We start from the raw sequence: 12,307 nt of genomic DNA, 5'->3' as shown, positions 1-12,307 counted from the left end.
TATTCACAGCAAAGAGATTAGGACACACAAGCAGCTTCTGCTGATTAAAGTGAAATTCGGCATGCCTATATTCTGTGTGCGACTGCGGGTGTATCTGTATGCAAAATGCTATGTTACAGTATCACAGCCACAGTGGAAATATTCGATAAATGCTTCCCATCCATATAAGAAAGGGGTTTATCAACATCGGAGGAGATCTGGTAAGTATTCTAGTATTGGGAAAAACTGGTTAGAATTAGTCACTACTTCCCCAAAGACTTCTAACCGACCCCAGCTTATACTTATCTCTAAATTATTTCAAAGTTTAGTCTCACTAACTGGATCCCTGACATTCTTAGATGATTTCTTTGTTAACTACTTTATTAATAGGCTTTGCATGCAATATATTATATATATATCTATATCAGTGATCGCAAAATAGGCGCTATAGTGCGTGTTTACGCAATACGGGCACTTTAAATAGAGAAGATCTGCAGGAGGCACTCAACAGCATGGGTGATAAATTCATCCAACGTGGATATTGTAGAAAAGAAGTCGAACAATCTATACAAAAATGGTTAACATTAAATAGATGGGATCTTTTAACAAGACCAATCAAATTACAGGACAAAAGGATGATGTTCGGGAGCACATATTCAATCACCTCAAGGCTAATCAAACAAGCTATATTGAGGCATTGGCACATACTACAGACGGACCCAATTCTTAAAGACGTCTGTAGTCAAAGACCACTATTCTGCTACAAGAGAAGCAAAAAGCTCAGAGAAAAAATTTCAAGTGACGACATTAGTTCCCGTTCCACCAGTTCTGCCACTTGGCTAACTTCTCAAAGGGGCGCATTTAGATGCACAGGTTGTGTGAATTGCAAGTTTATGAAAATTGGTAATACATTCACACACCCACTTCATGGAACTGTATATCATTTCCAACACAGGATGTGTTGTGATACTAAGTTTGTGACATACATAATAGTATGCCCCTGCAATAAAATATATGTAGGAAAAACTATCCGCATGTTAAAGGAGCGCATCTCTATGCACAGGTCCTCGATCAAAAAAAGCCTTCAAACAACTAGAGGGAAATACTCCTCCAATGGCGAGACATTTTGTTCAAGCAGGGCATTCCATTAAAGACTTCAGTTACTGTACATGCCCTTTGATCATGTGCCCTCTCTTAAAAGAGGTGGTGACATACATAAGATGCTGTTAAGATAAGAGAGCCGATGGATTTATAAACTTGGTACCATGGTGCCCCATGGACTAAACGAAGAATTCACGTTTTCTGCATTTCTGGGTTGATCCTTAATACAGCTAAATATTGTCTAGTCTGGTTTGGCTCTCTACATTCTCATGTGGTCCTATTGTATTTAGTGTTTGTGTGCATTGTTGAAGTATGTATTTTCTGCTGCATCTCCATCCTGCCCTTTTTTAGGAGGCAGGCATAACATTATTGTCTTTTGATATCCATTGTATGTTTTATAGTAAAATGGGTGTGTATAGAGAGGTATTACACCCAGTGCCGTCTGCCGGATGTTGATTTCCGTCGTCACTGGTTACAGCGTCCGGCGTTTCCCTGGTTACTGCTGCCGCATCACTTCCGGTGTGGAGCGAATGACTGTGGCCAATCTCAACTAGTAAATTTCTCATCAGTTGTCCAATGCATCAGTAAGACACCTGACAGCAGAAATGAAAAATTGAGTAACGTCCCTGTCAGTCTGTTGTTTCCAAGGGTAACTGCTTTCTTAAGATCACTCACTTCTCACAGATAGCTGCGGCATAGGTGGGGAGCAGCAGATTGAGGATTAGCAGTCCTTTACCCTGACTTTTCTAACTCTTATATGAGGTATATCTTCAGATGTGTATACAATAAATTTGGTAGACCTTATCATACAATTAAGGGTACAAACTTGAACTATGATGCTGTGAAAATCTATTAATAATTAATTAGTATATGTATTCATTATATTTCGCCATGAACATAGAGGATCATTATAATTTCATACTGGTAATATAGATATCAGTCTATTTCTTCCATATGGTGCATTACAATAGGGTGATTGATCCATATTAATATACATGTACTGTACGTGTAATTATTACAACATTTTGTGATATACTGTATGAACCTTTTTGCTGATATTTTTGTGATTATATGTTTGTTTGTCCTGTTTTGTTTGATATCAGGTAGTATTTATTTTATTAGACAGAATAAAAGTTAAATTTTATACTTAATCTACTACTACATTTATCTACAAAGAGTGCTCACCAAACAGAGTTTTTCTTTGCCTTATTCACTAACCCAACTTCTCTCTGCCTTTACCTTCAGTTCTACCCCAACTGCTGCTTGCCCATAACCACCTCTATCCCATCTGCTACCTTTCCTCCAGCACGGTCCTAACTGCTGCCTGACCTCACCACCATAATATGTGATGAGACCCAGAAATAGTGAAGTAGGAACTGATTTTTAATGTGAGGGGTCCCCGGGACCCACACATTTTTTCACTTAGCGCGATCACTATATATATTTCTTGACAAAAGTCCCAGTGAGGACTGAAACGTTGATTCCCTCTATGGCTTTTTCTTAAAACCAATAAAGGACCTGTCTGCTGAATAGAAAAGTCTTGTGAGTGCAATTTATATTGTAAATATGTTTTGGAGTTCGGAGACTCTGCTTCAATTGCTACCCCAGCACTAATTCTTCAATAAATTGAGTGTGGACTGACGGGACCTACTGTATATTTTATATATATATATAATATATACACTATATATATATATATATATATTATATATATATATATATATATATATATATATATACACACACACACACACATACATATTACATACACATAGAAATAGTATGCACTCACCATAAGAGTTCACAACCAACGAGGTGCTCACCCTAAAGTAGCCAGCATAATACTAAACTAGTTCATTAATAATTCCAGAATGAAGAGGGCACTCTCTTTCAAAAAACAGAAAAAACTTTTATTAACCATATTGTAAGGACATGAGATGTGTGTTACAAATGTACTGGCAGCATCTCAGTCCTTGCAGAGATTAATTAACTTTTTAGTCCTTTTGTGTTCCCCATCCGTCTGCTAGTGTATTTGTGGTCATTCACATGACTTATACTTTTGCAGTAGCAGGGGTATATTATGTACTGTGATAATGTAAGTAACTGTAATTTTTAATACTGGATAAGCCTTGATGTTAGTCTGGTCCATATGTCTGTGTTATTCATAACCACTAGAGCAAGGTGACACCTCCCAGAACAAAAGACCCTCTAAGTTAATTCCCACCTCCCCAGGGGACGCTCATGATTTACTCCTCCTTCCATTTGCCTGTTTTGTGCCTCACGTGAATCTGATAGACTGAATGGAACCAACCCAGCAGGTGTTCATCAGGGAAGTAATATCCGGAGGAGGTAGGAGAAAGTGACAGCAGAAGGGACGCGCACCAATCAGGAAACGGTGCAACCACCCTGGGTGGTCACAATATCGTGGGAAATGGGAAGATTTCAAAACAGGTCACCGAAGGCAGCTCCACATTTTAGTCGCTGACTTTGGCTAAGAGGCCTCGCTCTGCCAAGGTGCTAGTGGAACGCATCACCAGTTCTATGTGGATTTATACTTTGGAAATTCTGCAAGGACCTATACGCTGTTCACTGCTGTGTGTTCTGTGATTAGCTTCTACTGTATGGGATCCTGGAAACGCTCGGTTGGGCCTAAGGACTATCATTGCTGTGTGATCTCTGATAGTTTCTACGTGTGGGGTCCTGGAAACAATTGAGTGGACTTATGCGCTATTCACTGCAAGTGTGATCAGTGATAGTTTCTACTGTGGGGACTGGGGGTCTCTAGCTATATCGTGGAATTGTTCTGGGACGTTATACTCTACTGGGACTGCCTCTTTCTGGACTGCTACCTGTTTATTGCCTGTTCACTGTATTTACCGCTTGTCCATACATATTATCTGTTGCTGTGTGCTGTGGAAAAATAAACCATCACGTTGGTTTCATCTGCTTGGTGTCTGGGTGATTGAGAGAACCCCGTATCCTCACATTTGGCGGCAGCTACAGTGGGATCATTCAGACATCAATCAAGGAGCAGTGAAAGCGTGAAGTCACTCACAATAGAGAAGAGAGGATCAGGCCATATGTAAGGAATTTGCAGTAAAGTGGTCCCAGCAACTGAGTGGTCGTCAGTCCTGTAAAAGGTAAAATGGTGCTAAGGAAAGAAAGTCAGTGCCTCAACTCTCCTAGGGCAGTGAAGCTCGTGGATGGAGGTACGTTGGCATGTCGGCAGCCTAGGAAGCCGGACATGTTATTTATTATAAGGATGCAGTACATATGGGCGTACTGGAATGAAGCTCGGAGGATGATCAGCGGGTGGAGAGTATCCAGCTTAACAGACAAATTGTGTTATGTGGGAGATGCTTTCATGCACTGCAGAAGTGAAGCAGTCACATGGAATATGCTGGATGAACCAGAGTTTGAAGAATTCACAGAGGAAGTGAAGGTTACAATGGCCCAAATGATACAAGGAAGCCACTGTACAAAGACAGAAGGGCAGGTCCAGGATAAGTTGTCCTCCTGGACAAATCCAGAGAAAAAAATCCGAAATAGGACCACTGCAACCCGAGCAGACAACCGAGGGGCCTGCCCTGCAATTATGTGTTACCAGTGGAGAAAAATCATTGTCAGTGGGGCCTCTAAGCCCTCTGGAAGAACTGTGCATGGAGGAGTTGATAGCAGAATGCCAGCTGCGGGGCATCCATGGCCAATTCGGTACGCGCAGGGAAATCCTACAGTGTATACTCCAGGACCAGGAGGACCCCACCAAAGCGTTCACTGCTTATCGGACATTTATCCTCTGTCACGGCCCACGGATGAGTGTGTGGGAACAACTGGAGTGTCTGGAGTCGTGCTTTGTTGTGGCAGAGGAAGAGGGCCCAAGATCGGGGGCTCCTGGATACCCCAGGCTCGCGGGACCAGCGTTGTAGGGTGGATGCGGAAAGGCACCATCTGCAACAGCTTCTCCCACTCCCAAAGGACACAGCTGCCCAGTGTACTGTACTGGAAGAGGCTAGCGCCCAAGTGAAGGAAGCAGTGCCCACAATACAGGCACCCCAGGAGGAGTCGCATTATACCTTCCCTTTTTCTGAGGTGGAAGATGTAGACCTATTAACCAGCTGCCAGGGGATCTATGAGGATGGTGTTTGATAGGAGATCCCAGAGGTTGGGGGGGTACTGTCTCCCTTCCCGACCACAAGCATACCAGTCGCAGATGGCACAGGCTGCCCAGCATATTCAGCTGGGGGAGTCCCATCGTGATGAACTGGTAATGGCAGACTCATTTATTTCATTGGGGGAGGCTGAGGAGAAAATGCCCTGTGTATATCCTGCTATCCTAACCCCACCTGAAGACGATGAAGAATTGTTCCCGTTTAGCTATTTGGAAACTGAGGAGTTGCCGGCAAATTGCTGGTACGTACCCTGTGATTTAAATGGAACATGGGTAGCAAAGACTGCTAACCTAACATCAGATCATAAATCAGAAGAGGATTTGTTATAACCCTGTAATAACCCTGACAGTGGTTTGGACTGTAACTATGTGCCAGGGGATTTGCCTACCCCTAGTAAGATTCCAGCAAGTACAGACCAGGTGGATGTCGGGAGACAGCGCTTGCAACCCCTTCTCCCAACCCAGGGAGAAGGTACTGCACAACCCGGCCCCCTGCATCTCACAGAACACGAGGCATTCACGGAGATAATTTTGGAGTGTTCAGCAGTTAAAACCCTGTGTGGTACTCCACCAGTTATCCAGCCAACCAGGCTAGTAGAGGGAGTTACCAAGGAGGAGGACAGCCCAGAAGTAGTTCCAGGTGAGACACTGGCTTTTGAGGGGGGAGGGCTGGGACAGGACCAGCCTGTCCTGGTGGCTCCCCTGCAGCCACTAACTGCATTGTTCCAGATAGCAGGTTCATCGGGGGGCATTGAGGAGCCCACATGTTGCACTGAAAGTTGTCAGCCCCCCAGTTGGTGTTTGGGGGAGGAAGGAATGGACACTGCCACGGAAGTGCCATGTACAGAGCCCCAATATTTGCCTGCCCATGGGCAGCCGTTACTTGTACAAGGTGGAGAGGGGGAAGGTACCCACTGCCCCTGTGTTCCAGAAGTGAGGGCATTAGGACACCCAATTGGTATGCTCTGGGGAAAGGGGTGGGTTAATGTGAAGGGGGAACACTTAACATCTGACTTGGGGGAATTGCTAAATCCTCTGGTGGAAAAAGGGGAAATGTTATATTCTAAATTTGTACATGCGGATTGTCTAACTAGACTGCTTCTTACAGCCTGGGTCTTATGTTACATTACTCTGTGGGACACTGGTGACACACTCACCCACAAGATGCTTTACCCTGCACCCAACCTCGCCCAGTCAGTAATGTTTCCTGATCACCCCCGGGGAACAAGGCCTAAAAAGTGGGAGAGGAATGTGAGGACATGAGATGTGTGTTACAAATGTACTGGCAGCATCTCAGTCCTTGCAGAGATTAATTAACTTTTTAGTCCTTTTGTGTTCCCCATCCGTCTGCTAGTGTATGTGTGGTCATTCACATGACTTATACTTTTGCAGTAGCAGGGGTATATTAGCACAATCCAGCTCAGCAGCCTTCAGGTTGATCCATAATCACCCATATGTACGGCGCAGGTCATAATTGCATATCCATTCTCAATTCGTCCAGACCGTTAAAGACCAGCAACATCACATCACCTCTGTTTCTCCATAGTGTGCAGAGGTGATGTGATGTTGCTGGTCTTTAAAGGTCTGGAGCTAAAGGGACTGGGGTCGACAGACGAATAGAGAATGGATATGCAATTATGACATGCACCGTACATATGGGTGATTATTGATCAGCCTGACGCTGCAGAGCTGGATTGTGCTAGGAGGCTAATACTGATTAAATTTTACTGGGTGGTGATGAAAAGTTGCCTGATGAGGCTGGATTAACATTGGTGAAAAATAATGGACTAAGGGCCTGATTCAGAGCCGGACGCAATTAGCGCTCACTCGTCCAGAAAATAGGGGTGGCTATTCAAATCAACCGTTCGCTCTTTGCGGTCTGTCCACGCCTCTAGGTCTGAACGAGCGAACCAAACTTGCGGTAGTTTTTTTTTAAAATACGCCCCCTGGCCACTCGCATCCTACGTCATTTCCGCTATTAGATTAATCGAGTACATCGACCAGGGTATGAACTGCTCGCTATTCTTGGGGTTGGTTTTTCCTACCACAATTTTGTGAGCAGTTCTGACTATAAAATAACCCAGTGACGTGGTCAATGACGCTGCTGTTTTAATTATGCACACCCATAAAACGCCTGTTTTGACCTTTAAGCACGCCTGCGTTCGGAGCTCCACTCCCCGTTTTCAAGCACCTTCCCCCGTTACCACCCACATACGCCTCTTTCTCTCACTCAAATTATCAGGCATTCGCTATTTTGCGAGCACATGAATTTCGACCGCACTGACTGGTTCGCGCATGCGTATAACGATCCGTACGCATGCGCAGTTGGGCAAACATCGCTCGGAGCTTACGAGCGGCTCTGAATCAGGCCCTAAGTTCATATGGTTAATAAAAGCTTTTTCTATTTTTTGAAAGAGAGTGCCCTCTTGATTCTGGAATTATATATATCTTTCAATGATATTTAATTTCAATGAACTATTACTTTGTTAAGGTTAGTACTTAGTAACTGCTGTACTTAAATACAAAGCTGTTCAGATAAATCCTTACAAATCAGAGGATTATACTAAAATATCAGTTTACAGATAATAAACAGGTCTAATGAAAACCTGCAAAATTCTCCAACAGTCTGGCTACCCATTGTAAGCATATGTAACTTCATACATATCCTATTATAACAACCATAGTAGAGTCATACTGTACCTTTACTGTAAACAGAGGAAATATCTTTCCTACTCAGCTTAAGATAAAGTTTGGTTTTTGATACATCACTAAACTCTGAATCCGCTTTCACAACTTTTGTAAACTTCCCAAACTGTCTCTTTGGTAATGAGGACATTCTCCTGTAAGAGACAATGTGAGAACAACAGTTTCTTAGATTCACAATACACTGGACCAACCCTACTCCCATAAATAAAGGAGGGTTTCTAGTTATTTATTTGAAGCATTTACTTTTTACTAGATTTACTCCTAGAGGGACCGTACTTTATTATGTTACAGTCAATGTTCATTAGATCAAAGCCACCCTCCACCCCCATTACCTGAAAAAAGTTACTGGTGAATACACCCATGTTGTCACACGTGGCACCAGATTACAAATGTAGTAACGGAACAGCTACAATCAGTCTAGTGTAAGTTAGGCCATACATCAGTCGGCAGAATCTTTGATTCCCAGAAGCCCATCTGCCGATTGGTGGATGTTAAAAATTCCTGAATGGATAATTCGGATTATTTTGGGGTCAGAGTTGGCAAATTCAAGATTGTCCAACATGTTGGACTTTGCCGATCACCTGACCTAGGCATCGGCAGAACGGGGAATTTGCTCAACAGATGCCTGATATATGGCCAGCATTAGACAATACCAGCAATTGGCTGATTGGTTGCTGTGGGTAACGGCACTTTTGCACTCTGTTAATAAAAGTAAATCTGGCATTGGAATCTAAAATATTTCATATGACCAAAATGCTAATTTATTAAGGACATAAATGACCCATAAAGCACACACCTAATAGTGAGCTGGCTCTCTTCATACAGCTTTATATTCTGACATCTTATATAGCTAGACAGGCTCTTCATATCCCCCAAGACCACTTTTGATTCAGGTTTCACTCTGTCTGGATGTGTCCCCTTTACTTCATCCAGCCATTTAAAAAACTTACACTGATCAGCTTTAGGTGCATCACAGGTATAAAAGAAACGGCCCTGAAAGAAAGATCAATCAGCAAAACATATTAAATATTACATATTTCAAAGAAATATATTAAAATATAACTTTGTTAAAACAGGATGCACAGAAGGGGTAATCACATATAATTCAAACTAATAAAATGTGGGCTCTGTTTAAATACACCAGAGATAATAAGTTATTGTATATATAGGGATTAGTATAGGCAACAAGTGATTACCTTAAATCCAAGAGTAAAGAATAAATACTCAAGAATATTTTATATTTCATAGCATAGTCAATAATCGTTTAGGGAAGTCTTGAATTCAATTAAACTTTATATTGTAATTGTGGATGTGTGTTTATATTTACTCTCTTTTTGCATAATGGGGCTCTTAGCTGGTCTAAGGGATACTTGTCCATTATACGGAAACCACTGGGTTGTCAAAGTTGCAAAGTCTGTTCACTATCTGTTCACTATCCCAGCACCCACAGCTAAGGCAGGGTTTTAAAGAATCTGTTTTTTAAATGTCTTAATGTGTATAAAATCAGGACCAGCACTAAGGAATTTTGCAGCACAACTGTGGCAAATCAGAGCAGAATTCAGTATGATTCTGAAACTGAAATTCAGCTGAATATGAATTCTAAGGTTCCATACGGCCCAGCTAGTGTGGATGGAGAATGTGACATAACGCCATACAGCCACTTCTTTCAGGAGCAAGACCTGCATTCCATCTATTGTCAATCTGTCACAGTGACATCACAGTCACAGTGACATCATGATATAGAAAACACATGTAACTGTACCAGTGGGTACGAGGACTTACTGAGATGGCACTATTCCTTGATTTATCCCTTTACCCCCACCCATTTCTTGCTTCTACCACCTCACTGTCACTGTCGTATTTAATTTGGAGCGAAAAGTCAGTTGCCGGACTTTTCGCCATCTTCGCCGCTTTTCTGCGTGAAAAAGTATCGCACGCGTCTCTGCGTATCCCCGTATTCAATTGCAAATGTGCAAATTGGAAATCGGCGAAAAGTTCTGTCAATTTTGGCAAAATCAGCCTGACACCCCCCCTAAAGATGCTCTAACATGGGGTTCACTAGGGGTACCCCCGAATAACCCTGCTAAAGGTATTTGGGCTTTTTAAATGGTCTCATTAGGCACTACTTAGCATCATTGAGCAAGTGGTGAAGAAGAGCATTTTGCAACTTTTTGGGGGGAAATTAGGTAGTCCCATCAAATTTGGGGTACATGAAAATGGGTGCAAGCATAGTTCTAAATCACTAAAAAACAAAAGCTTACAAGTGCACCAAAAAACGCACCTTCAGCAAGCATCTGCAATAAAAAAAAACCTCCCCCATACTTCCAGACCCCCCAAAGGCTATTTCGATAGTTTTTGATTTTGTACCCAAACTTTATTTATTTTAGCCTTTTTTTTTTTAAGTGCTTGTTTGGGGTGTCCTTTGTGGGGTTTTTTTGCGTTTTTTTTTACGCAGTTAGCGTCGGGAGGGGTGTCCAAAGGGTGCAGGGTGGTTTCCGAAAGTATGCACCCCAATTCTGCACTTTTTTTTGCCGGGTGTTCATAGGCGAAACGTTTTTGCCTATTACATTGCATTATTGCGTCTGCAAAAAGACGCTGAAATTGGTAAAATGAAATCAGTGAAAATGACGTCATCGGCGAAAAAGTTTTGCCGAAAACGGCTTTTCACTACTAACTGAATACGGCCTGAAGTACAATAGTTTAATAATCACTGACATAGTTTTCCCTAATCCATTCTTATTCAGTACTTTACAAATAAGCAATTCTAATTTTACAAACCATTTCATTCCACTGCTCAGGTTAGCAGTTCACACTAGTAACTGCATTACTTTTACTATGTCCCCTCTTCCAAGACCCAGCACCAGGAAGCAGTACTCCACAGTTACAGACCGTGAAGGGTGAGTCCTGTTGGCTACAGCTCATATGTGCAACTGGTATGCTGTCCTACTGTCAACATTCAGAATGTCGACACTGATGTGGAATGGTTCTGAACGTCAACATTCAGAATGTGCCAGCGTCGACATAGTGAATGTTGACATGTCAATGCTGACTTGTAGACTCTGTAAACATTAACAATGTTGACACAGAAAATACAGAAGAAAAACCTTGCAAGCACTTAGAAGTTATTTCCAAATATGAGTATAGTCCCAAATGTAGATGATGTAATTTCTCTGCGTAGCAATCTTACTCTCTCAGGATTTCATCATGGGGTTCATAAATTTAAAAAATGAAATGAAAAATAATATGTTAAGAAAACCTTCTAGTTTACAATATTCAAAGAACTACTGGGATAGTCCATGTACAGATTTCCCGAAGGTGTGCTTCTTATATATATACTGAAAACTTTATACACCCTTGTACAAATAGGAAGAGGTATGTAGAATGATGCTTACTATATGCTTACACCAGCAAAGCATATTGAAGACTCCTAAAGGTATCTTTTCCATAAAGTCCTTTGGTTTTCCCATAAATCCCCATGGAAAGACAGAAAAACTCACGGTGTGGATATAAATCATTATTTTAATGACACTTTACACACACTTAAAAAGTTGGATAATTTATCCATACGAGATGGAAAGGGTAAGAGCCGATTCAGTACACGCTACGCTGAGAAATGACATCATCATCTACATTTGGGACTATACTCATATTTGAAAAAGACTTCTAAGTACTTGTGAGGTTTTTCTTCTGTATTTTCTATGTTTATTATGAAGTGGTGACTCATTTTGTTTAACCTTAGCTGCTCTGAGGTGTAGCGCCATTTTATCAAGTATTTTTTTGAAATATTATTAACAATGTTGACATTCAGACCATGGCAATATTCGGATGCCGACATTATGACTGTGGAACTGGTATACCACAGCTGTGCTAGTTATACCATATTAGAAGAAAAATGTTTGTTGCTGCGTTACTTGGTAAGATAAGTGTACTAGAGCACAGAATTATATAGGGCTTAGGGCAGAAAGGAATCCTGAGCTTCATCTATTTTCATAAACCCAACAAATTACTGTTAGAATGAAATATATACACAATACCTTATTGGACCCTTCTTTTCTGACCATTAGAAGCTTTGCACGCTGCTGGTGCAAACAATGGGGAGCAGCTTTATTGTTCCCAAGTGTCTCGTCCTTACTTGGTGAAGTATAGAAGGACATGTCAACTTTGGAGAAGGCTTTGTGCAGCCGTTGTGACAGCTCAAACATGATTATATTTAAATGTTCTGTACAGAAATAGAAGGAGAGGTAGTTTTAGTTGAAAAGCAATTACTAGATACTTGAAAACAGTAGTTGTGTGGCTTGTTCGGCAAAGATTGAAGACCAAGCTTGGATTGCAGTTGCAAAGACGCGCGCAATC

The 12,307-nt window shown here is 41.7% G+C and overlaps 1 protein-coding gene across 2 annotated transcripts in view; it reads right to left on the bottom strand.

The window, feature by feature from the left end:
* Positions 1-12,066, bottom strand: part of ZGRF1 (zinc finger GRF-type containing 1) — a 53,792-nt gene extending 41,726 nt beyond the window's left edge. For both annotated transcript variants that reach the window (XM_088448321.1, XM_088448322.1), the window contains exons 1-3: positions 11,989-12,066; positions 8,751-8,947; positions 7,949-8,088 (exon numbers count right to left, since the gene is read on the bottom strand). In XM_088448321.1, coding sequence (XP_088304447.1) covers positions 7,949-8,088; positions 8,751-8,947; positions 11,989-12,015 — 364 coding nt within the window. In that variant the 5' untranslated portion in view covers positions 12,016-12,066. The remainder of the gene's footprint in view (positions 1-7,948; positions 8,089-8,750; positions 8,948-11,988) is intronic.
* Positions 12,067-12,307: the final 241 nt, after the last annotated feature.

The sequence above is a fragment of the Taudactylus pleione genome, unplaced genomic scaffold, assembly GCF_031769625.1.
Source record: "Taudactylus pleione unplaced genomic scaffold, aTauple2 ptg000454l, whole genome shotgun sequence".
Lineage (NCBI taxonomy): Eukaryota > Metazoa > Chordata > Amphibia > Anura > Myobatrachidae > Taudactylus > Taudactylus pleione.
This window is presented reverse-complemented; position numbering and strand designations above follow the sequence as displayed.